This window comes from Staurois parvus, unplaced genomic scaffold, assembly GCF_062004578.1.
Source record: "Staurois parvus isolate SC_StPar_1 unplaced genomic scaffold, SC_StPar_1.0 ptg000236l, whole genome shotgun sequence".
NCBI classification, from domain to species: Eukaryota; Metazoa; Chordata; class Amphibia; order Anura; family Ranidae; genus Staurois; species Staurois parvus.
Genome location: NW_028318032.1, coordinates 331,233 through 358,851, shown reverse-complemented (window position 1 = coordinate 358,851; position 27,619 = coordinate 331,233). Strand labels below are relative to the sequence as shown.

The 27,619-nt window shown below is 41.7% G+C and overlaps 1 protein-coding gene across 2 annotated transcripts in view; it reads left to right on the top strand.

The window, feature by feature from the left end:
- Positions 1–27,619, top strand: part of ZSWIM8 (zinc finger SWIM-type containing 8) — a 153,982-nt gene that overhangs the window by 80,277 nt on the left and 46,086 nt on the right. The window contains exons 12-14 of one of the 2 annotated variants that reach the window (XM_089680182.1): positions 2,748–2,927; positions 14,058–14,241; positions 20,953–21,042. In XM_089680182.1, coding sequence (XP_089536308.1) covers positions 2,748–2,927; positions 14,058–14,241; positions 20,953–21,042 — 454 coding nt within the window. The remainder of the gene's footprint in view (positions 1–2,747; positions 2,928–14,057; positions 14,242–20,952; positions 21,043–27,619) is intronic. The other variant, XM_089680183.1, reaches the window with a different exon arrangement.

Sequence of the window (27,619 nt, the reverse complement as noted above, 5' to 3'; positions counted from 1 at the left end):
TTAGATATAATCCTGGCACCTGGACATTTGTCAGCCCATTCACTGTTGGCATCAGGCAGGGCGCTGCCTATAGAGGGTACCCAGCCACTCACAGCACAACCTCAGATCCTGCAGGGCAGGCCCGGACTAGCCATAGGCAGGGCTGCATGTCCGAACATTCCTACACCAAACTGCTCACATCGGGCATCAGGATGGTCACATCTGTGCTGGGCAGAGGACAAGAGTCCGGCAGCATGGCAAGTTCTGGGGATCACCCTCATCAATGGGCCTACACAGAACACCTTCACCATCCCCTCCATCCATAGCCCATATGTGGACCTACTTATCTCTGCTATCTCTGCAGCATTGGGGCTGTACTATATAGGGGGGCATAATAAGTCTATGGAGGATGAGGGCTGTTGTATTTAGGGATCATACTTCTATCCAAGATAATTTTAGGGGTCAACGTCTATACAAAATGGGAGAGATGTGCTAAAAAGGGGGTCATAAGCCAGTGCACGATGGGGGGCTGTGGTATATGGGGGGGTAGGATATTTCTATAGAGGATGGAGGAGCTGTAGTATATAGGGGGTAATATGTCTATACAGGATAGAGGGGCTGTAGTATATAGGGGGTACTATATCTATACAGGATAAGGGGGGCTATGGCATATAGGGGGTCATATGTCTAAACAGGATGAGGGGGGGCGGTGTTATATAGGGGGTCATATGGCTATATAGGATGAGGGGGGGGGGTCTGTGGTATATTGGGAGTCATACATTTATTCAGGATGGGGGGGCTGTGGTATATAGGGGGTCATGTTTATATAGGATTGGGCGGCTGTGGTATATAGGGGGTCATATGTCTATACAGGATGGGGGAGGCTGTGGTATATAGGGGGTCATATGTCTATACAGGATGGGGGAGGCTGTGGTATATAGGGGGTCATATGTCTATACATGATGGGGGAGGCTGTGGTATATAGGGGGTCATGTCTATACAGGATTGGGGGGCCGTGGTATATAGGGGGTCATATGTCTATACAGGATGGGGGAGGCTGTGTTATATAGCTTGTCATATGTCTATGATGAATGAGGGTCTGTGGTTTGTAGGGGGTTAGAATAAGTCTGACATATGGAGGTGTAGTGGTATATAAGAGGTCATAAGTCTTCCTTGTTGCCATGGTGGTGAGCTCAGTATCATGGTACTGGTGTAAACGGCGCACAGTGCGTTTGCGGCATTTAATCCGAGAGCTTCAGAGAGAGAGAGAGAGTGGGCATCAGCGGTTGGAGTGCCCCTGGATTCAGATGTTGCAGGTGTGCAGTGCGCTATCTACCCTGTTGTCATGTCATTGAGCTGGGCACCGTAGAAGCTGGAGAGAATGTATTCATAGTATTTGAATCACAGAGCATGCGCTCTTGTAATGGCTTGTGCCATGCACCTGTTAAGACACACATCAGGGCTACATAAGGGAAGAGGTTTTGCTGTTGTAATAAAGCTCCTACACTTTTTAGCTGGCTCCTAGATTCAAAGCAAATTTGTCAAGTCCTGCCTTTTTTGCCTCTGGATTGGCTTGCTGAAGCAGTATGGAAGGATATGAAATGTAATATTTGCTTTTTTTCTGCATTTTAAAAATGTAGTCTGTCCTATACTGCTGCATACAATTAAAGATGAATACAAGCGAAAGCAGCTCAGAAGCTGCTTCAAAGCAACTCAACTTTTCCCTTAGATCATGCTACATTCACCCACTTTTGCGTTTGAAGCCTGGTACACTGCAGACATGTAAATAAAGAGATGACACAGTACATGAGAGTTGTGTTACCTGCAAAAAAAGATTTGTATATCTATACATTCCCTTTTGAGATTTACACAGTCTACTAAGACAGTGCAGCCAGCCTGGGGACCTGACTGTATGGCAGTTAAGTAACATTACTATGTCCCTGCAGCCCCTGATTAAGAAGATTCTTTTCAGTACATCCCTATGACAGAAGTCGGTCAAATTAGCGGTGATGGCCGTACGCTAATCAAAACTCAATCAGAGTATGGCAATTTTACAGTAGTTTTTTTTTTCTTCTAATAAATGCATATTTGCATAACTTGCTATTTTTTAATCTGTCTTTAGTTCAGTTTAAAGGTTAGTTTGAGGTTAGGGATCAGTAAATTACTGTTATCTTAAATTAATTTTTAAGGTGTGATTCGTTTAGGCAGGAAATTTATTAGTTCTGGTGCCAGATCTTCCCCAGCCAAAATAACTGCGCCAATTTTCAGAAGCCTTTGCTGAACATACTGTTTTGTAAACAATCCGCCAGGAGCAAATCTGGCTAGCATTATCATGCAGGGAATGTTGGACTCCATACCCATGATTTATTCAGCTTTGATAACACTGCTGCTATAGCGTTGTCTTTGTGAGCTACAGAATACTATAGGGGGACATTTCTAAAACTAGGGCAGGTTGAATGCAGGACATTTTCAGAAATTTGTGTGTTTTTTTCAAAGTGCTATTTATTTTTAGCACACAAATAAATGTTGCTATTTTGTGAAGGCTGGATGTGGCCTTCAATGCAAAATTATCATGTATAAAACTCAATAATAGTTTGCAAATTTTTAAAGCCGAAGTCACAAACGTGCTTTTTTACTCTTAAAAAAATTACCCAAATTGTGAAGATGTGCTTATGTTTGTAAATTTTTTTCTAATAAAGCTAAAATTAGCATTGTCTAAATACTGTATATCTCTTTGAACTTGCCATGCATTTTACTTTTCCTGGCAGGGTAAAAAGAACAAAGTTTCCACTAGCAAGCAGACGTGGATTGCTACAAACACCCTATCCAAAGCTGCTTTTCTTCTGACTGTGCTCAGTGAGCGGCAGGAGTACCACAACCTGGCTTTCTGTATTGGCATGTTTGCCCTCGAACTTCAGAGACCCCCTGCATCCACCAAAGCACTGGAGGTTTGTCTTTTTCATAAATCTGAATTTCAGGGACCAAGGTGTAGCTGTTCATTTCTGTCCTTTGTTGATATAATTGGTATTTGGCATCATATGTGTTACAACTCCAGTTACTGATTAAGTGCCGGTTCACACTATAGAAAGAGAAGGTAGCTCTGCTCCAGGTAGGCTCACCATTTCCACTATTTACAACCCTTCAGGGTGTGTGCTGGCCCAGTTCGCACCCCTGTGCTGTGGATCAAAGGAAAGTCCTGGAGGCCGCAATAAAGCACATATCCACTTTATTGTATAGAAAATTAACTTAAAAACATCATACTGTGTTCCAGTGGGGGGAAAAAAAGGTTCACACGTATCATGCTAACCTCAGCGCTTAATCAGAACCCACTATGTTGGGTTATGAAACCCTGGAATTGGATTTGCATGGGTGTTCAAATCTATTCAATCCTATTTACCCAATGGCACTGCATTCTGCAGTGCCATTAACATAGACACCCACATAGGTTTGCATGAATGGAGTGCAATTCTGATGTGGTGCAGGAAAAGCATAGAATTTGCTACGAATCCTGCACCACATGGATTCTGGTACACAAGCCTGCGTCCAGTTGAAAGTTATTTAGTTGTTGATAGAGTTGGTAAGAATTAACATTCCTGTTAGGTTTTTATTTCTATATGTGACCCTGTTGGTGAGATTTTTCCATAACTAAAATAAGTATTGAACACGTCACCATAAATATATTTCTAAAGGTATTATTGACATGAAATTTTCACCGCATGTCGGTAACAACCCATGCAATCCATACATACAAAGAAATCAAAACAAATAAGTTCAGAAATTAAGTAATGTGTAATAAAATGGAATGACAGAGGGAAAAATGTTTGAACATGCTAACTGAAATTTATTTAATACTTCGTACAAAATCCCTTGTTGGTAATGACAGCTTCAATACGCCTCCTGTATGGAGAAACTAGTCTCATGTATTCCTCAGGTGGCCCATTCTTCCATACAGACAGTCTTCAAATCTTGAATGTTCCTTGGGCCTCTTCTATGAACTCTGATCTTTAGTTCTTTCCATAGGTTTTCTATAGGATTAAAGTCAGGTGATTGGCTAGGCCATTCTAGCAGCTTTATTTTTTTTCTTTAAAACCAATTGAGTGTTTTGTGTTTGGAATCATTGTCTTGCTGAAATGCCCACCCTCATTTTATCTGCATCATCCTGGTAGATGGCAGCAGATTGTTATCAAGAATGTCTTGATCCATTTTTCCATTCATCCTTCTTTCAATGACATGAAGTTTGCCAGTACCGTATGCTGAAAAACAACCCCACACCATGATGTTCCCACCTCCAAACTTCACTGTTGGTATGGTGATGTGTCTTGGCTTTCCATGCCTTTTTGCACCTCTTTCTTCATGTGTTCTATACTTTTTCCCTGTGTCATTCCATTTTATTACACAAAACTTAGTTTCTGAACTTTTATCTTGGTTCCTTTGTATGCATGGATTGCATTGGTTGTTACCGACATGTAGTGAAAATTTCATGTCCATTAGCACCTTTAGAAGTATATTTACAGAGAAAAATGGTGACGTGTTCAATACTTAGTTTACCCGCTTGGGAAATCCAAGTCAAATCGCAAGTACATCATGAATTTTGCTCTTGGAGATTTTTTTAATCAGTCACATGAAAAAAAACAATGTGACCTTTTAGGATAGATAATGGTCTCTGCCTGAGGAAGGGATAGGTCTGCACCAAAACGTCACATTGCTTTGTTGTGTTTGTTTTTGTCTGTGTCCCCTTTGGAAATTTGGATCATCACTTCCTGTCCTGACAGGAGGGCACAAAGGAAGTAAGAAGATACTGTACCTCTTTAACAGATACAAATTGCAATACAAAGCTGACATAGGCTTTCAAGTGGTTCTAAAGTCTAACATTTTTTTTTACCTTAACCCCTTCACACCTAAGGGTAAAACAAATCTTAACGCCTAAGCACAATTTTGCAACTTTGACATGTGTTAGAAAAACCGTACATATCATCACAACTACTTTGTGCATCCAGGTAAATTTTATCTTGTGTTTTTCAGGACAAATTGGGCATTCATTTGGTGGTAAATGGTAATGGATATCTCCTGTTTTTTTTTTTGTTTTTTTTATTATCAAATGAAAACTGGCCCAAAATAGTAAAGATTGGTACACAAATATGCGGCCCCACGGAAAAAAGCCCAGTTCTGTGAGGCCGCATATTTGTGTTACGTTGGCATGATGGGGTTAATGTGTTCCCTGCATTAAGGGACCACCCACCTGAATCCTGACAATGAACCAGCACTGTCTCCCAGTTGCTGGTCTTCTCTTGTCACTTCCTGGTCTCATATGGAGACTCCAGCAGCAGCGAGAGCCTTAAACTCCTGCTACTGTTAGTCAGATCCTGTGAGGCGGGGAGCGTTGCCGTGCCACACAGTGTCTGTGGACGCACACAGCCCAACTCAGGAGCACACCCACACGGGTTCCCTTGTTGCTTATGGCTTACTATCGGGGGCAAGCATGGGGTAGTGGAGAGCGCTGGTAGGGGACTCCAGAATAAAAGGTATGGGACTGCAATGCCACAGAGTAGTATGGGACTGCTCTGTGCAATAAGAAGAACATCTTTTTATTTTGCAATTAAAACAATATGAGGCTTTAATATCCTTTTTATCCTTTCGGTTGTATCCATGTCTTTCATTGTGAAATTACTATGTGTAAAGAAAATCAAATGTTTTGAGCAGATTTTATATTTAAACAAAAAACATAGTGCAACTAGAGGAGAGGCTAATTATATTTTATTGGTTGGTCTAGGTCAGTGGTGGGCAACCTTTTTTTTTCAACTGAGCCAAATCTCGCCAAAACCACGATTGAAATTTATTTTGAGAGCCACATTTTTAAAACTGAAAATACATAGGATGGTACACTGTTTTTAGTTTCAATAAGTTTTTATAGTAATTCATCCCCCATAGTAATTCATCCCCCATATAGTAATTAATCCCCCATATAGTAATTAATCCCCCATATAGTAATTCATCCCCCATATAGTAATTCATCCCCCATATAGTAATTCATCCCCCATATAGTAATTCATCCCCTATATAGTAATTCATCCCCCATAGTAATTCATCCCCCATATAGTAATTCATCCCCCCCATAGTAATTCATCCCCCCCATAGTAATTCATCCCCCATATTCATCCCCCATATAGTAATTCATCCCCCATATAGTAATTCATCCCCCATATTAATTCATCCCTCATATAGTAGTAGTAAGTAAGTAGCAAGTAGTAAGCCAAGTCCCCCCTGTGTCAATTTACTTACCTTTGCTCCGCGCGTTCCTCTCGCCGTATTCCCGCGCCGTTCCGGTCTTCAGGGCGGACTGTGAGAGGAGCCTAGCTCCTCTCACGTTCGTCACGCTGCCCCGCCTACACACATCCTGACAGCCAATCACTGGCTATCAGGATGTGAGTGGCAGCGAGACTGGCCAATCATTGCATTTGAGCGCGCTGCCCTGGCTGTTTTTTTTTTTTGAATCACGCTGCAGAGTCCCTGCCGCCCGAGAGAAGGGAGGAGAGCGGGCGCCCGGCACACAAGAGCCGCATTAAAGCGTGTAAAGAGCTGCGGCTTGCCGACCACTGGTCTAGGTTCTGAGTTCTTGTATTCTCTCTCTTATGATATCACACATCAACACTGCAATTAGACTGACTCAGAGAACACAAACTAATGAGTGGCTTTCATGTTATCCTAACATCCATCTTGTACAGCTGGGAGCTCTTAGCAAATTTGCAATTATTACATTTTTTCCATATTTCTGCTATTTTCAATTGCCATTTTAGGATCTTCAACAGTTTAACCAATATTGATTTCTGCCTGCAGATATATTTAAACAAAGGACTCTACATTTGTAATAAATAAAGCATCCCACTACATGTATATGTTTCCATTCCACAATCTTAAGTTAGAATGTACATTGAGGAAGCACATCTATAAGGATCCTGGAGAACACTGTCAATGTACAAGTGGCTCTACTACCCCTGAATATAATCTGAAAAGGCTAGCTCCAGTACTAGAAATATTATATACACACGCAATGTGTTGCTTAGCCCATGCTTTACATCTTTTGGACACAGGCTAAATATTCTGTCTGACTGGATCTTCTTAAAGAAAAAACATTATTTGCTGTATTCTCAGTCCGCCAATACTAACTAGCTGTCACTGTGCTATGGGTAGGAGTGTGTGTGTGTGTGTGTGTGTGTATACATTCTGGCTTCTAAAAGTCATTCTTCAGATTACAAAATAGACTTGCAAACTTGTACTGCGCAGCAATGCATGTCTGTATTCATCCATTGTGCCCAACCTGCTTTCTGTCTTATACTGAATGACAGTCCTCTAATATAGTCTATACCAGCAATGGGCAAACTACGGCCCGCGGGCCGTATACGGCCCGGCGGACCTTTTAATCCGGCCCGCGGAGCTAGGCTCCTCTCACAGTCCGCCCTGAAGACTGGTGTAGCATGAAAATCTGTCTCCTATGAGGATCTGTCCCCCTCGACGTATCTGCGCATGTGCCGGAGATCGCCGATCGGCTGCTAATGCCTGAAACTGGCACATGCGCAGATACGTCAAGGGGGACAGATCCTCATAGGAGACAGATTTTCATGCTACACCGGAACAGCACGGGAACACGGCGAGAGGAACGCGCGGAGCAAAGGTAAGGGAATTGACACAGGGGGGACTTGGGGACTTAATAGGGGGGATGAATTACTATGGGGGATGAATTACTATATGGGGGATGAATTACTATGGGGGATGAATTACTATAGGGGGATGAATTACTATATGGGGGATGAATTTAATATGGGGGATGAATTTAATATGGGGGATGAATTTAATATGGGGGATGAATTAATATGGGGAATGAATTACTATAGGGGGGATGAATTACTATAGGGGGGATGAATTACTATATGGGGGATGAATTAATATATGGGGGATGAATTACTATGGGGGGATGAATTACTATGGGGGATGAATTACTATATGGGGGATTAATTACTATATGGGGGATTAATTACTATGCTTACTATGGGGGAATATTACTATACTTACTATGGATGACACATACACATCATTCATCTACTCTTGGTCCGGCCCCCGGGTCCAATATATGAACCCATTGCGGCCCTCAAGTCAAAAAGTTTGCCCACCCCTGGTCTATACCTATAGTCATGGTCTGTATGTTGGCAGATCTTTTGTCTAAATGGATGAAATATACAGTTTTCTCAGTGTGACATGAATGTTATGTCTGACATCAATTGTTTTGATTGGGTATGACCACCCCTATGCATTGGTGGGCCATGGTAAACAAGAGCATAATATTTCAAATGTACCTGTGCCCAGACATTTAGGATTGTAATAAACCTTTACATAAGCCCATTGAAATGACTAGCCTCAGGTGATAAACACTCATAAAGCAAATCCTAGCACATAAACTGTTCCTCTCAAGGCCCATTGAAGACGGGGCCTTCCATCTACATTTTGTCCTTCCCAGCATTTTAGTGTGTCTGGGTGGGACAGATGTAGCGTCCAGCCCTGCTGCAGGCAGCTTGTCAAAGTCGAAGCCGGGCTGCTTGCAACAGGACTGGACCCTGCATCTGTCTCTTCCAGGCCGGGAGGAATGCTTTGCAGCTGGCTGGCCCCATGTGCAAGGGGCTTTAGCTACAGCCCCTTCTCCTCCAGAGCCCTCCAAAGTATACGGATCCAATGTGATGTTACACGCTGCACAGGACATAGAGGGGTGTAATCTGACATCTTGGTGGAAGGAATTAACACACTCCCCCTATATACAGCCTGCGTGGGAAAACATGCACGTGGTCAGTTCAGTGAGGGTGTCAATTGCCTCTTTTGTGCTAAAAGGGGGGGACAGCTCATCTCAATGAAATGCCTGGTGTTGGGAAAGAAAACTCCCAGAAATGACAGATGCAGATTTGAGGGGAAGAGGAGAGAGGCCAGGATCCATGCTAGGTGCTATGAGTTGAGGCAGGTGCACACTATGAAGGTATGGCTTTTTTTCATTTTGCATTTCAGAGTTTACAACCGCTTTAATCATCTACATGTTCTTAACGAGCAATTAAAACAAGTTCTTCCTGACTTCTCTAATGGCTTGTACTGTGTAGTTTTCAATTTTTAAAGATTACAAAGAGTCTAAAGTCAGGTTTTAGTGTGTTTCTAATAGTGAACATACACGCTTCAATAAATGATCAAATAATTTTCTGTAGAAAACCCACAAAGAAATGTGAAATTGCTCCTTCGGTCCTGTACTGCACCAGGTGGCAGCTCTCAAGAGATCGCCTTGTTCAGCATTTAAAGCAGCTCTGGCGGTCTTCTTTCAGCATCTTCTAGCTTGCACTCCTTGGTTTGTGCCTTCATTCAAGGTGTTTGGCATGTGGCTCCTCTAGTTCATTCTCTACTGTGTGATCTGAACTTGTTGCTTTCCATGCTTCGGAAGTCCCCGTTTGAGAATATCCTGAATCCTTTCTTATTGGCTGTTTCACAAAAAAGTTGTGTTCCGCAAGACTGACTCCAAGTTTGTGGTCACCGAAGGTCCGTAGAAAGGGGTTGGCTGCTTCCTCGGCTACAGTTTTGAAACGGATTAGGCAGATTGATTGTTTGTTTTTCAAGCTTATGTTTTTTAGGGTCAAGCTCCTCCATTTTTTGTTACAACACATTCCACTAGGGTGGTTAGCACATACCTTGGTCTTTTCGTCTTCAGGCATCTGTGTCTCAAGTTTGTAAGACAGCTGCTTGGTCTTCCAAGAATTTATAAGGTGTTGCATGCTGCTGTTCAAATTTGAATGAATCTAATGGGGAGTGTTTTCATAATTCTCAATCAGCTGCTGCACCTGCAGGGCCCTAATGAGAAAAATTGCAGGGTTTACATTCCTTTATATGTGATTTCCTATTGAAAGCATCTCACCAAAAATGACATTTTTGTTGCAGGGGATGCCTGAAATTTGACTTGTAGCTTAGTGCAGAATTCTGGGAAAATCAGTGAGCCAATCACATAAGCACGAAATTATGTTTCTGGGGGGGCGTGCTATACACATTGTGTATAGAATGCCTCCAGGTAACCATATTGCATTGCATTTTACAGAAAATTACAGCTGCAGATTGAAAATGAAAGGTAATTTTAATAATATTCAATTACAATATGACTTGTGTCGCAATTGTATATGGTATATTATTATTTTATTTGCAATTTTTTTCCCCATGAAAGTTGAGTTACCCTTTCAATGAACTCATCCCGATCAATCTTTTCAAATAGAAATAATAGATCTATGGACAACAACTCATTTCATCAGTATGCCACACACAGGGACTTGATCGATAGCTTAGATATGATCGAAATTTACATTCAGGCGTTATTGGTCACACCTCTGTTTCTATAATCTTGTGATCTGACTAATCAAAAAGCAATAATTTTCATGAATAAAGGATCTCAGAATTGCCGATCAATACAAAACAATTGATTTTCCACCTTGGCTGATCGACTCATATTTGATTGTTTGGGAATTTGATCATTTTAATCAAATCGCACAACTTTTGGATAAAAAACAAAAATCAAAGTATGTGTGGACACCATAAGGCCTCATTCATACAAGCACGTAGACCCATACATCAGTGCAGGGGGCCGTGTATATACACCTGGAGGTGATAGGTATTGCATGCAACCAGCCTGTAAAAATCCACAGGGATGTTCAAATTCTATTGCCTGATGCCTGGGACATGTAGTTCTGGGCCATGGGCAGAATGCTTTTTTTGACATTTAGCCCTGCTGTTAAAAGCAATCCGAGCAGCTACCAGTCAAGCTGAGGGCGTCCCCTCACCTGCTGCCTCCTCCTCCACACCAGAATAGTTCTACACTCCCAGGCGTCATTGATGGATCAAGCTCAGGCCGCCCCCCCCCTTCTCTACACAGTCATTGCTGGATCTAGCTGAGGGTGCTCCCTCCACCTCCTCCTCCACACCGGAATAGTTCTACACTCCCAGGCGTCATTGGCGCATCGAGCTCAGGCCTCTCCTCCACCCCTCCTCTACACAGTCATTGATGGATCTAGCTTAGGGTGCTCCCTCCACCTCCTCCTCCACACCGGAATAGTTCTACACTCCCAGGTGTCATTGGCGCATCGAGCTCAGGCCTCTCCCCCACCCCTCCTCTACACAGTCATTGATGGATCTAGCTTAGGGTGCTCCCTCCACCTCCTCCACACCGGAATAGTTCTACACTCCCAGGTGTCATTGGCGCATCGAGCTCAGGCCTCTCCCCCACCCCTCCTCTACATAGTCATTGCTGGATCTAGCTGAGGGTGCTCCCTCCACCTCATCTACACCAGGATAGTCCTGCACTCCCAGGTGTTATTGACGGATCGAGCTCAGGCTGTGTCCACCTCCTCCTCCACACAGTTATTGTCAGCTGTTACTGAGGGTGCTCCCACCACCTCCTTCTTCACCCCAGGACAGTCCTCCTCCCCCATCTTACTCTGACCAACCTGACTTCCCTTCATGTACAGTAGATTCATATTATCCACAGCAATGTGGCAAAGTAAAAAAATAGTGACAGGTGGATGTGAAAAGGGGAAGCAGTAAGTGACAAATGCACAAGTGAGTTGCCACCTCATCCCTCTAAAATTACACATTATTTACACAGGTGGCTGAATAGGGTGGTCTTAAACTCAGTGCCTTATCTGCATCAAATTAGCCCCAGAACCTGTATAGTTAATATGTGTTAGTTTTAAAGGGATGATGTGCCAACCAAAGCTCCTGCCATCTATCTCTCTCTGCTTGACGAATTCTCACTTTTTTGTGATACTCAGCTGCAGCCCACGCATCCCTCCATCCATGTTACTGATTGGCCACCTCAGAAAGCGTAGAAAAGCTGAGGGCATGTTCCTTTATGCTGATGGTGTTTAGCAGCTAAGAACGCTGATTGGCTGAAGGGGGGGGGGAGATCAGGTGGCATGCAAGGACATGCCAGGGGCGCCCAGTGTGTGATTCACCGTGAGTTCTAATTGTAAGAAAAGACCCTAGGGCCCTTTAAACTGCACACTGTTGGGGCCACTAGTGCCGCTGTCGAGAGTGGCTTTGCCGTCCTGTACAGATTGGTATGTGTATGCACGCCCACATGTTCCCATTCACCATGTAGGAGCGCCTGTCATCTGTCTGCCCTGCTAGAACTACTCTGATGGGAAGGCAGAAGATTGCCCTACAAAGAGGAGCTGATGATCCCCCTCTTATATGATCACACTGCAACATCTAATATGGTGCTCACCATGACGGGTATGTGACCAGTTATTATCCTCCTGGATCAGTTATCTCTCTTGTAAAAGCAATCCTTGCAGCTAAGTAGGGGCTGGATTGCTTTTACAAGCACATTAACCACTTGCCTTCCAGGCACTTATACCCCCTTCTTTACCAGGCCAATTTTCAGCTTTCAGCGCTGTCGCACCTTGATTAACAATTTCACGGTCATGCAAGATTGTACCCATATGAAATTTTTATCATTTTTTTCTCACAAATAGAGCTTTCTTTTGGTGGTATTTAATTGCCACTGGGCACTTACGTTTTGCACTATAAACAAAAAAAGTGAAAAAAATGTGAAAAAAAAAAAGTTTCTTTGTTTCTATTATAAAATTTTTCAAACAGGTAATTTTTCTCCTTCACTGATGTGCGTTGATGAGGCAGCACTGATGGGCACTGATAGGCGGCACAGATGGGCCCTGATAGGAAGCACTAATGAGGTGGCACTGATAGACAGCACTGATAGGTGGCACTGACTGGCATCACTGCTAGGCATTGACTGGCGCAACTGCTAGGCATTGACTGGCGCAACTGCTGGGCACTGACTGGCACAACCGCTGGGCACTGACTGGTGGCACTGGTGGGCACAGGTGGGTGGCACTGCTGGGCACAGGTAGGTGGCACTTCTGGGCACAGGTGTGTAGCACTGCTGGGTGGCACAAGTGGGTGCACTGCTGGGCACAGGTGGGCGCACTGCTGGGCAAAGTTGGGTGGAACTAGTGGGTGGCACTGCTGGGCACCAATCATCAGGGCACTGATGATCCGTGCCAAGCCCTGCTCTGACAACTGCCAGTTCTCGGCAGTACTTTCCTCACGCTCTGACAGCGTGAGGGAAGTGCAGCCGAGAACCAGCAATTGCATTTCCCGGTGATCAGCGTGTCATTGGACACGGCTGATCACGTGGTAAAAGGCCGCTGTGATTGGCCTTTTACCACATTACGTGATCAGCTGTGTGCATAGGATACAGCGATCACGGAGATCGCCGGGGGCGCGCAGGAGAGCGCGTTCTGGGAGGACGTCATCTGACGCCCTCCCAGAACTGGCCGGCCACAGTGTAGCCGTCATTCGGCTATCTGCGGTTGGCAAGTAGTTAACCCAACTCCCCCAACTCAACTTTTAAAATCATTAAAAGTTCAAGTCGCTATAAAGTCCCTTTTTAAAAAAAGCCGCAGACATTACTAAAAGCACCTCTACCTAATCAAAAACATCAACCCTTCATATTTTCCATCTTTGGAAAAAATTATTTCTTTTTAACAGGACAAGTAGATTGTCATGAGGGACTGGGACGCCGATATAGTCGTTTGGACAAGTAGTTTGCTTAAAAATGTCCACCCCCCTGACAATGACAAGCTGAGAGATCTTCCTGCACAGTGGAATGTGTACATCGTACAGGAATGGATGCACAGCATTGGACACAGATAGACCTGTTTTTACATTAGAGGGCTAGCAAGCTGCCAAGACTATGTTGCAATAGAAAGAAATAGTAACAAAACCTAATTTTCTGTGCCCTTTGCTGTGAATGCTGAAGATGTCTATAGTGACATAGGTGAATGAGGGATTTGACTGCGTGCTTAGACAATGTAAATACATTAATGTGATAAGTCTGGGCACAGGTTGGCTTTAAGGAAACCATGGATACCATCTAAAAATAATTATCAAAATAATTACCTGTTTTTCTGGAAACTTTTTTTTTTTTTTTAAATTTTTTATTGTCCTGATGTTTATTCTGTTTGCATTTAGAATTTTGTGTTTTGTCTCTCTAGGTGAAGTTGGCATACCAGGAGTCTGAGGTTGTGTCACTACTGAAGAAGATTCCTTTGGACTCCAATGAAATGAACACTATTCGTGAGCGAGCAAAGGAGTTGCGGGATGGCACTTTGTGTGATTATCGGCCTGTTCTCCCTCTTATGTTGGCCAGTTTTATTTTTGATGTCCTTTGTACTCCAGGTGAGGCTGCTAATAGAAGTTGCAGTTTTTGTTTGCTGGGGAGGAGGGGGGGTGTTAAAGTGATTTCTCAGCAAGCTAAAGCATGGAGACACCAATGGCTGGATGTACGTATTTGCTTTGAATATAAAAATGAATTAAATAGCATTTTTGGTGCTCAGATGTGGTGTAGTTCCACTTTAACAGAGACACGGGCAGCAATAAAAACTGACAGGTGTTCTAATCCCTCTCCACTCTATCCAAAACAAAAAAAAACAAAAAAAAAGGTTGCCTTTAGTTATACTTTACACTTGGCTGCTTTACTGTTGAGTACATTAGTTTAATATCTTGTGTCATACAGATTAATTTTTCATAGTAATTAAAGCCCAGCTCTACCTGAATATTTAGGTCTCATGCACACTAGAATGCTAAAAACTGCTTTAGAAATGCTGGACAAAAAACACTAATGTATGAGATTTGTTTTTTTTGTTGGCAGCGGTTAGCAGTGTTTAGCCTAGTGTGTAAGCTATGTTTTAGTAGCTTCAATGATAAGGAGCTGGGCTGCCATTGTTAAGGAGAGGGCCAGGAAGATGGCCGCCGCGTCCTTGACAACAAGATTCCTGCTGGCAGCTGAATGTAAGAAAAAAAAAACTATTGCTGGCAATAATAAAAAAATTGTGGAAAAAATGGTAACCCCACACTAAACCCCCCCCCCCAAATCTATACTAGACTCTTGTCCGAGCATGCAGCCTGGCAGGTCACAAAAGGGGGGGGGGACGAGCGAGCAAACCCCTCCTCCCTCCTTAGCCATACCAGGTCTCATGTCCTCAACATGAGAAAGATCCTTTGGGGCAGGAGCCCCCCAAAAGCACCTTGTCCTCTGCCCCACAACCCTGGCCAGTGGTTGTGGGGGTATGTGGGCAAGGAGCTTATCAGAATCTGGAAGCCCCCTTTAACAAGGGGGTCCCCCAGATCAAGGTCCCCCCCACCATGTGAGTGAGCATGGGGTACATAGTACCCCTACTCATTCACCAAAAAAGTAAATAAAAACAAAACACAAGTTTTTCACAAGTCCTTTATTAAAAAAAAAAACAACTGTCCCCCAGTGTAATCATCAATCATGCTGCCACTGCCAGCCCGAAAAAAGAAAAAAAAAAGAAGCTGGCCCTGAAGATGGCCCCCTGCCGTCTGAGAGCACTTAAATATCTAAGTGGCGGAGCCATCCGGTGATATCACCGGGAGACCCTGCCCCCCGTTGTGATGTCACCGACCCAGCATACCTCGTGTTGGTGATGTCGCAAGGGGGCGTGGTCTTGTGAATGACGATGGATCTACTCCGGGGCACTTGTCAAAAACTTGTGTTGTGTTTTTATTTACTTTTTACACTTTTTTGGTGAATGAGTAGGGTTACTATGCAACCACCAGCCAGGGTTGTGGGGAAGAGGTCCTTGTCCTCATCAACATGTGGACACAGTGCTTTGGGACCCCCCTGCCCCAAAATCGAAAGCCCCCATCCCTGGGCATGTGGCCTGGTATGGTTCGGGGTTCAGCTTGCTTGTTACCCAGCCCCCCCCCCCCCCCCCCATTTCCTGACCTGCCAGGCTGCATGCTGTTTTTTTTTTTTTTTTTTATTTATTGCTTGCAATGTGTTTTTTTTTGCTCTTACATTCAGTTGTCAGCGGGAAACCCTGCTAACAGCTGATGACTCATCCATTGTTAAGGACACGGGAGACAGCCCTCTCCTTAACCATAAAAAAAAAAAAACTTATTAAATGCTGGGCACCATTGTTTAGCAGAGTTTAGGAGCTGTTAGCGGTTTTTCTGCCAAAACGATGCTGCTCCTGGATGCACTGGCCCTGTTTTTTTTTTCCAGCTACTAAACGCTACTGCTTCCAAAAGTCTGTGTTCATGGACGCATAGGATAATATGGAGGGCTGTTTGGAGGCAGTAAAAAAAAAAAAAAAAAGACGCCTGACGCCCTTAAAAGTGGCTGCAAAAATGCCCTGTGTGCATGAGGCCTTAAGTTTTGGGTTGCGTAGGAAAGATTTATGTTTGTTAAATTTTTACTAGTTTTTTTTTTTTTTTTTAAGAAAAGAAACTCAGTTTGCTTTAGGTTTTCCTTTTTAAGAATATCACCACTTTGAATCATTTGGAACACTAGAAATGAAATATATTTAAAACCTTAGTCCAGCTAATTTTTTTTTGGACAGTTTGGAGATGATTTGGAACTCCTATAAGGTTACATTGCTTTCTGTGTTCCCACTAGGGAGATTTCCTGTTTTTCTATTAACTTCCCATGTGTTTGGGAAATAAGCAGGGGCAATTCTTATCAGGAACACAGCAATAAAAATGTGACTGAGATTCTAAACCCTCCTTTCTCAACCTTTCTACCCCAGATGAAGCCTTGCAATGGTTTTCAGGTCTTGGGTGGAATCCCTTTCTAAACCAATTCATTGTTGGTCAGGGACAAAAATGCCCCTTACATTGGTGGTCATTGGGAAGAATGTGGCCCTGTTACTGTAGTAGCCATAATACAACCTTCGAGACAGCCAAAAAGTTAATTGGTGTCATGCTGCTGGCTCGGACAAATGTCATTAGACCCAGAACTAGGCAGGCACCATCGTATGTGTCGTATATGTAAGTGGATCAGCTTGAGGTCAGGATCATCTACATCCCCTGCCAACCTCGGCTTCAACCCTGGTGAGAGTGGCTCTTCTTAACCTTCCCGTCATCCAAAACTAAAGTAAAAATATTTGTTCCATTGTTGGGTTTTAAATATACATTTAGCTCTAGCGCTCTAAATGATTTCAAATTCTTCTGTTTCTATAATTTGACTTTAAATGCATTCTGGGTGATACGCTTCTTACTAATATTTGTTTAAGAAGTATTTAATGATAAAATTCTAACATTCTCCACAAGAGGGCAAGAATGACTTGCTATCTTTGATATAACTCAGATTATTTCAAGCTCCATTTTTATTCCTGTTATGTTTTTTTGTTAATTATGTACCTTTTTAAACCACAAAATGTTTACCAGTACTACCTGTCCTGTACTAGTTTCAATTTTCCATCTTATTCATGTGCTAGACATCTGTGCCACCCTCTTGTAAAGGCGAACTCTGCCTTTTGGACCATATTACGTGTTAAACCCATATTTAGGGTATAACATGATTGCAAGTGCCCCCCCCCCCTAGTATACAGACTTTGTATTTGTAAGTACAACATGAATGCAGTGATTACTGCACTGGTAGGCCATTGACACTTTCTTTGGCTGTCTAACTGAAAGCCTGTATCTCGGTATGAACATGACATCAACAAGTTGGAGGGAGAGCCTTCAGCAGTTAGTGCATTGCACCCACCATCCACTGGTCGTGGTTGTGCTTTTCAAACCGATTAGCAAAAAAATAATAAATGTGCCTTTTTGCTGAAAATATGGGTGCAATGATTATTTTCTTGATATAGGTGAACTTCGCCTTTAACCATCTTAGATTCTGTTTCAAAACTGCTTGAGCAGTGCTGCTTTAGTGGTTATTTGACCCCTCATCACCTGGACCCAGCGTTTCTCAGTGATCGCTGCGGTCCAGGACTTGCAATACTCCTGCAGAGTGCTCACAAAGATATTTCCTAGAGAGCCTTGGGGAACGTTGTAGCGCCACGAGAACCCCGTACAAAAAATCCAGCAGCTGTACAGTCATCCAGGTTACTTTTGTTTATAATTCGTGAGCCTTCTGCACAAAATCGAAACAAGCTCACGGCTGTTGCTGCAATCAGTGGGGAACTTTTTTAGGTTATATTTTGTGGTAAATAACCTTGGAATGCACAAATTATGCAGAAGTGCATATTTTTTTAAATTTCATCTTTTTTTTTTTCCAAAAAATTCCCAGCTTCTTCCTAATTTAAACCTGGAAAATAAATAGATGTGTTCTAATCTGCTATATGTATAGTAAATTAAGGTAAACTGCAAAAGCTAAAAGCCATAAAGTGCATAATCAAAACATCTCCAAAACAGGGAAGAAAATGCTCTGGGCCTCAAGATGGTAATAAGATTAAAAGGTTTTTAGGAGTTAAAAGGTTAAAAAATGTAACCACTTGAGTACCAGCCTGTAATACCCCTTCATTACCAGGCCGTAATTCAGTTTTCAGTGCTGTGATAGTTTGACCTACAAATACTCTGTTATGCAAAGCTGTACTCAAAAGAGTTTTATATAGTTTTTCAGACAAATACAGCTTTTGTTGGTGGCATTTAATAACAGCTGGGTTTTTTTTTATTTTTGTTATTAAAAGGGAAAAAAAGACCAAAAATGTTGAGAAAAAACATACTTGTACTGAAGTGGTTAAACACAGAGCTTGTGAATGGTTCAACAGATACATGTACAAGTCATACACAGAGAGAGGAAGAAGGGAAGGGGTTAATTTACTGGTCACATAAAGTGGCATCATGGAGATGGAAGGAGTAAATATTCAGATGGGAAGGGTAAGGGAGGTGTAGGGTTAAAGGATAACGTCACTTTTGGGAACATGTATGTTCCACCCGGTTTTAGGGTTGAACATGTAACATGTTCTCATTGCTGCTGCTGCTACCCCCCCCTCTCCCTGTGACAGCAGTACGGGGAGAAGTTCCCTATACCAGCTGTTACTTTTTGAAAACAGCGTGGCCATGCGGGGCTCCACCCACATGGCCGCGTCGTTCATTCACAGAGTTCTGTGAATGAATGAAATAGAAGTACCGACATCCTTTGCGGATGCTGGTTTTTAAGTCTCAAAGAACTACCACTGTGCTGTTGAGTGCTGTGGTAGTTCATTGGGGCTTCATGTCAGTGTAAAATTGCCTGTATGAGGTACGAGCAGGCAGCTTACACTGATAGTCTACTTGAGTCCTGCATGGCACTGGTGAAATGCTTTCTAGGCTCAAAAAAAAAAAATAAATAAAAGTAAATGCACATTTTTTTTTTTTACCTGCAAAAAAATAGGCATTTATTATTTTTTTTAAAAGATTGGACTTATCCTTTAATATCCAGGTCACCAGAGACAGCATTGGAGATAATATTTTGCAGGAGAGGATGGGGCATGAAAGGAGTTAAAAAAAAAAAAAAAAAAAAAATCCTGTGTCACTGTAACATAATGCAGATCCATTCATAAGTGCTAATCTTTCTCCCTCACCTATTGCAAGGGAAATGGGAGTGATCAGCGCTATAACCAATTCCCCTCGGATTGGCTGTGTAAGGACTGCTAGGTACACAGCGATCATCAGACAGAATAACGGCTTTTTATCCAGTTCTGTTCATAAACAACACTGGGCTGCTGTTCTACTGTTGATAGACTTACCACAGTACAAACGTGGTTACATTTTGAAAGAATACATTGCAGAGGCTTGTTAAGGCTTTAAAGTACCATTCAGCTCCAGTTTGTAAATGCTGAACACAGATCTTAATGGGAGTTCTGATGGCCACTTTAAACAAGCTGCTAGCAGACTTCAGCACTACTTGAAACTTGTTAAAAACCTGCTGAAGCCTACTAGCAGCTTGTTTAAAGTGGAAATCAGCACTCCCAATAAGATCTGCATATAACATTTCCAAAAAGAACTTAAAGGCTTTGAGGTAGCTGCTCAAAGCTTGCTGAAAGTTTTATAAAAGCTTGCTGAAAGTTTTACCAAAGCTTGCTGTTCACACTTTTTATACAAGTTGAAGCCCGTAGATTTAATGGTTGCCAAAGTGTGATGACCTTATTATTAATTTTTAATCTTTCCTTCTGCATATTTTTACAGTTTAACTTTGTGATTTATAGAGCTCACTTACCTTGCTCATTCTTTCCAGCTAAGATCACACCCACACAGCTATTGGAGCTGACTGTCAATTTTGAAAACTGAGGTTTTGATATGTCTATCAGAGCTGCTATAGACAGAAACTATGCGCAAAAGAAACATGTTTCAGCTCAATGCTTGTAAAAATGTAAACAAAACGAATACATTTCAGCTGACTTTATCTCTCAGGAGCAGTTTATTGCAGTAAATAATTTTTCTTACATAAGATAAAATCTGCTTTTTATATCTACTAATTTATTTCAAATGTTTTGTCAACTTGTGACCATCCTTCGGTCATTCAAGTATTTATATATTCTTTAGTCTATGCCAGGGTGGAACGGTGACATTGCACAGTTGGAATAAATTGACAGCGTTGTCACTCTATAACAGAAAGTACTTGAGCAAGAGCCTTTAGACAAGATCACCAGGTATTATTGTAATGAAAGCAGGAGATTTAATAATTTTGAAAAGGACTTTTTGAATATTAAAGTGGTATTAAACCCAAAAGCAAACCTCTGTTTTATTGCAGCTTACCAGTTCTTAGATGTGATGGCTGCTTCAGTTTTTTTTTTTTAGGCTTGCTTTCTTTAATTTTCATCTGGTGATCTGGCCTGTAAGACTATTGTTTTTCAAAAGAACAAGCTCTCCAGAAGAATGCATCTCTTACAGAGATGAGAAAAACTATACAACACTTGCAGGGGTGCTTACAATGATCAGCTTTTATTTATGTAAAACCTTTATCACAAAAAGAAAAAATATTTGCTGTAACTGCTTGTAAAGTATTAGCTCAGTTTGTTAGTGTATTTAGATACACTAGCAGAAAGCAGATCTATATCTGCTAGTTCTTCTAAAACTCCCTGACCCCCAGACTGACAATGCTGCTTTCTTCTGTGCTCCCAGTGCTCAATGATCCAGAGTTGTGTCTCATTAATACAGATGTGTTACTGGGCAGATCACCAGGTGAAAACATAGAGGAAAAAAGCCTACAAATAAGAAAACTAATGCAGCCACCACATCTAATGAATGGTAAGCTGCAATATATTACATTTTTTTTTGGTTTGGGGTTTAATACCTCTTTAACATGTTAAATGTCCTACTTTAAAAAGCAGTAAGTAACCTTTAAAGTTGAATTCTAGGAATTCAGCTACTTTGAAAAACTGCAAATCATGAGTTAAAGTAACAATAAAATGTCAGTTAAAAAAAAATAATAATACATGTGTTCTATTTACATGCTCTGTGCAATGGTTTTGCACAAAACAGCCTGATCCTCCTCTTCTGGGGTCCCCTGCCAATGCTCCTGGCTTCTCCTCGTCGACAAGTGCCCTCATAGAAATCTGCTTTCTATGGGGACACTCATGCAGGCTCTCTCCCAAGCCACCCTGCCAATGGCTCCTGCTGCTATCAGTCTGCCCAATGAGGCGGGAGACAGCAAGGAGAGCCGCTGCTCTTGTGCACATTGCTGGATCGAGATTGGGATCGGGTAAGTATAAGGGAGGCTGGGGGGATCCTGCAGCACAGAAAGTTTTTTTACCTTAATGCATAGAATGTATTAAGGTAAAAAAACTTTTAAGGTTTTAGAACCACTTAAGTCTAACAAGGTGCCTGCTGCCTCCTATTCTTACAGTGCTCAGCATAAATGAGTACACCCCAACAGATTTGTCAGAAAACCTTTACTTTCCTTTCAAAATCAACATTTTCTATGGGACACTATACTACAAAATACTCCCACAAATGTGGGCCATTGATTGCAAGCAAGATTTGTTAATTTGCACACACAAAAAGTATTTTTCCTAACAAATTCTTCAAGATCATGTTGCAAAAATGAATACACCCCAATGAAAGTGTTAGGAGCAAAGCTAAATTTTAAGACAACAAAATTCTAATTAACAGGTGAGTCTAATTATTCATTAAATAGATGTCCAGCAGACAGTTGATTATAAATGGGCATTACTTAACAAAGAAAACCCCTTCCCATTTCATGCTGTCAGCAATAACACCACATGGAAGAGAAATGTCACAAGGCCTGAGAAAGAAAATAATTTATATACACAAGAAAGGTGAAGGCAATAAGAAGATCACCAAAGCTTTAGGGCTAGTTCACACTATATGCAGTCCAGTGCTTTTTTGTTTCTGAATAAAAAATGCATGCACATTGTTTTCCATGTATTCCATTGGCCCTAGTTCACACCAGTGCAGTCAGTTCCAATCAGTTTCCGATGCAGGAAAAAAAAAGAAAAAGTAGAACATGCTGCATTTTTTCTGCACAGCACCATACTGAAACCTAGCAAATTGCATCAAAACTGCACTGGAACTGCGTGTGGTGTGAACTGTAAGCAAAAACGTATCCAAAATGCACCCAGAGTGCGTTTTTGTAGTGTGAGCTGGCCCTTACTTATCAGTCAGAATACTGTAGCAAAAGTGATACAAAAATTTAACAAAGATGGATCTGCAACCATCTCACAGAGATGTGCAGGTCATCCACGGAAGTTAACACCTCGACAGGAGCGCCTTTGGATTAGAAGGGTTGAAGTAAAATCGCCATGCAAGCTCACTGCAGTTAGCTAAAGAAGTAGAAAGCCAAACTGGGGGGATTGTTTCCCATGACACAATACGGTGTACACTGCAGAGGAATGGCATGCATGGGTATCGTCCACGAAGGAAGCCTCTCCTAAAGCCCATACACAAAAAAGCTCACCTAGAATTTGCCAGGGTCCATGCTGACAAAGAAGACTATTGGGACTCTGTACCTGGGAGTGATGAGACCAAGATGTATGTTTTTGGAACTGATGGCTTCAAAACTGTATGGCGTTGCAAATGTGAGGAGTACAAAGAAAAATGCATTGTGTCTACAGTGAAACATGGTGGTTGCAGTGCCCTTCTGTGGGGATGCATGAGTGCTGCTGGTGTCGGGGAGCTGAATTTCATTGACTTTATCATGAATTCCCAGATGTACTGCTCTATATTGAAAGAGAAGATGCTACTATCACTTCGTGCTTTTGGTCGTCATGTACTTTTCCAACATGACACACATCCAAGGTCACTGTTCCATTTCTGAAGAAGAACAGGGTGAAAGTGCTTCAATTGCCAAGTATGTTTCCTGATCAGATCCCAATTGAACACCTATGGGGAACTCTGAAGAGACAAGTTGAGTATCACTCTCCATCCTGCATCCAGGCTGTAAAAGAGGACGTTCTTGATGAATGGAGAAAGATAGATGTTGCAATATGTCACCAACTTGTTCATTCCATGCCTAGAAGACTTGGTGCTGTCCTTACAACTCATGGAGGTCATACAAAATACTAGATGTAGTGGATTTTGTTGTGTGGGGTGTATTCATTTTTGCATCAACTAATTTGAGTAAAACTGAAGGTTTTGTAATCTAAGTTATATTATTAACCTTCCTTTCTTGTAAGGTTAATAATCTAAACAAATGTTCTTTAAAACTTAGTTTTGTCAAAATTTTGAAAATTGTTCTTGTGTTCATTGAGAGAGTGATTAAAATCTTACTTTTCAAAAGGGGTGTACTCATTAATGCTGAGCACTGTATCTCTATTATTCACATATGGTTGGTTTATTGTGCTCCAGGAAGATAAATTCCTTAGCTTTGACACTGCTGACTATGGTCACAGTTCCTTGAAGAGCAGAGTCGCTGGAACTGCTAAGCCCACCCCTCCCCTCCTTGCCCATTCACAGAAGTCTTTGTATTATGTGAACTTAAAGTATAACTAAAGTCAACACTTTTTTTTTTTTTTCAGTTTTGGACAGAGTAGAGGTGGATTTAAACACCTATTTGGTTTTCACTGCTGTCTGTGCCTCCGTTAGCTAGATTCTCCCTCTCTGCTTCTTCTGTTTACCATCCTCATCAAAAGTGAAAGAAAACCCCAAATTTTAGGCTGTCCCCAGAAAAGTAATAGAGAGGAAATCTTCCAATGGGGACACTTGCTCTGGTTACCTGGGGCAGCCTTTTTCAACCAGGGTGCCTTGAGGTCTCTTTAGGGGTGCCTTGGCAAAGTGCCTAAAAATTGCTCAAAAATTGTGTACAAGCCAGAGCTGGATCAAGCCTGCCTTTTAATTACACAAAGTCACGGCTTTTCATTGTCTACCATTACGACTTTCTAGCCGCCTGCATCGCAACAACCAATGGCATCAGTTGATGAGGAGGATGTTGGTCATCTGCACAGCATCCTTGTTTGCCCCTCCCCTGCCCCTCTCCATCAGCACTGGGGTCACATTAGCTGAGTGATGGAGAAAAACTTAGGGAGAAGAGAAACTTTGGAATACTAGTCAGTACCAGTCTGCAAAAGTGTATTTCATTTAAAAGAATAAATCACCTCTAACATTTGGTGTCCTATGTGTATGGATGTTGACGCATTATGTAAAATTATTAGGATGATTTTTCACATTTTAGAATTGGGTGTCTTGAAACTGTCCATAATTTTAGAGGGTGCCGTGAGATTGTTCAAAATTTTAAAGGGTGCCTTGACTGAAAAAAGTTTGAGAAACACTGACTTGGGGGTCCCCAAGGAATTCCCTTAATTTGCAGGGATTTACTCTCACTTCCTGTTTGACTATGGGACAGGAAGTGAACGTAAATCTCCCCAATGGGACAAAGATGGCAAAAAATAAACCTTACAAGGGTTAGAACTCTCCATTACTCTATCCAAAATGGGGAAAAAAGGTCTTGCCTAGAGTTCTACTTTAATCACAAAATACAAAGGCTTCTGTGAATGGGCAGCAGATGGGAGGGACAGGCAAACCTGCTATGTTTGCTTCTCTCCTCTCAAAGCTGGAATGTATCCTCTGGGAATGCGATAAACCTGTCACGTATAAGTAATAGAAAGAAGCCCTGAAGGTGACATGCACCTAATTGAACTAACATCATAATGTGCCTGCACATTTTGCAAATTTGCTGAATTCTTGGAATTCAGCTTTAAAACAAGCCCTCACTGACCTCTGTAGCTGCAGGCACTGTGAAACATATTATCAAAGTTCACAGAAGAAATACTGAAATTGCTGAAGTTGTTCTCTGCGCAGTTCAGCTCACCCCTCCACCCCTACTACCGTATAGGTACTAAGGTAAATAAGGGCTTGTTTTAAAATCTTTTACTGTGTACACTAGCTTAAAGCTGAGCTCCACCCAAAAGGGGAAGTTCCACTTTAAGGCTTCGTCCTCCGAATACCCGCTCCCAATTCCACTGTGATCGCCTAGGCATTCGAAAGCAAAAGTTGTCCTCCCCCCTCCCTCCTTGTATTTTTTTTATCTTGGGGGGGGTGGTAGAACTAATAAATATATGTAACATATATATGTCGCATGACCCAGAAGGCTACAAGACCATTCAAAAATCTTAGTGCTACTCGCGCATGTGCAATGGGCACCCGGCTGTCAAGCCACAAGCTGTCACAGCCGGGTGCCCATACTGAAGATGCCGGCACCGGGAACACAGGATGGCCAGTGAAACAGGCTGCGGGGAGGAAACTATGGGATCGAGGGACAAGTGAGTGTCCTGTTTATTAAAAGTCAGCAGCTACAGTTTTTGTAGTTGCTGACTTTTTTTTTCAGTTTGACTGGAGCAACACTTTGACTATAAGGACATTCAAATATTTAAAAATTCTTTACATCATTTAGAATTTTAGCGACTAAATCTATGAAACTATCATTGCCTGGCTACTGGTTGACTTTTAAATTATTGCTTGTCCTAACTTTTCTTTTTTTTTTCTTTTTGCACTTAAACTATATAGAATATATATTTTGCATATTATGTTACATATATTTATTTGTTCTACCTCGCCCCCCCTAAGAAAAAAAATTATGTTTAATTTCTGTGGCGAATAGGTCTACAGCTGAAATGTGAAAAGGGCTCTGGGCTGTTATTGGTTAAAGTGCTATGAATTCAGATATGCCATCTCTTGGTCCTGATGAAGTGGATACTGTCACTACATCCTGAGAAATGTTTAAATAATTTTGTTATGTTTAGCATGGATGCAACCCGAACAGTTATTGGATTGTTCATCACTGAATGATTTGGTCAATAGTCAGTCAAATCTTTGACTAATGTACCTCTACGGAGGAAAATTAAATGATCAGCTCTGCTATCACTAAGTAATCGAATCAGCAGTGGAGATGATCAATCATTCTTGCACACTTTGTGATTTTTCACATGGCAGTGCAGTGTGTGCTGAACCTTCAGGCCTAGAGTCATTGGGTTGTTTAATGAAAAGCAGCAGTCAATTCATACTAAGGCACATTGTGGGTTTACTGTCTGTAGTTGTGATAGCTTTTTAGTGCCATTTTCTTATAGGAATGCTGAGCAAAAACCAAATATAAGCAACATAAAGAGCAATAAATCTACAAGATGTAGTACAACCCCTGTCCAAAAGTATGAAATCACCACTCTTGGAAAATGTTTATTCAATTGTTTAGTTGTGTAGAAAAAAAAAAAATCACAGACATGCCTCAAAACTATTTTCATTTAACATTCCAACCTTCTGGCTTTAAGAAACACTTAAAAAAAATAAAGAAAACTGCAGTCAATTGCAGCTGTTTTTGCAGATCAAGCAGAGGAAAACAATATGAATCACTCAATTCTGAGGAAAATATTATGGATTCACCATGTACTTTGCCGTTCCAAATCAAACATCTGTATCAGATTACATCTGCTAATTAGTCTGCAGGTAAAAAAGAGTGCTTGCAAACCTTGGTGAGCTGTTCCACCAAGCTGATTGACATGAATCATGGCTCCAACACGAGAGATGTTAGTTGAAACAAAGGAGAGGATTATAAAACTTCTTCAAGAAGGTAAATCATCCCAGAATGTTGCAAAAGATGTTGGTTATTCCCAGTCAGCTGTGTCTAAAATCTGGACCAAGTACAAATCAAATGGGAAGGTTGTAAAAGGGAAGCTTACTGGTAGACCAGAAGACATCAAAGCGTCAAGATAGAAAACTTAAAGTAATATGCCTTGAAAACAGAAAATGTACAACAAAACAAATGAGGAACAAGACAGAAACCAGAGTCAATGCCTGTGACCGAACTGTAAGACATCACCTAAAGGAAATGGGATTTACACACAGAAAAGCCAAAACGAAAATCATCATTAACACCTAAACAGAAAAAAACAAGGTTACAGTGAGCTAAAGAAAACCAATCATGGACTATGGATGACTGGATGAAATTGAAATTCGGTGATGAATCACGAATCTGCATTGGGCAGTGGTGATGCTGGAACTTTTTGTGTGTTGCCGTTCCAATGAAATGTATAAAGATGACTGCTTGAAGAAAACATGCAAATTTCCACAATCATTGATAATATGGGGTTGCATGTCTGGTAAAAGTACGGGGGAGATGACAGTCAGTAAATCTTCAATAAATGCACAAGTTTATATTGAGATTTTGGACACTTTTCTTATTCCATCAGTTGAAAGGATGTTGTTTGGTGGTGATGACATCATTTTTCAGGATGAGAATGCATCTTGCCATAGGACCAAAGCTGTTAAAAAATTTCCTTCAAGAAAGACATATAGGGGTTTATTTACTAAAGCTGGAGAGTCCAAAATCAGACTCCCTTCTGCATAGAAACCAATCAGCTTCTAACCTCAGCTTGTT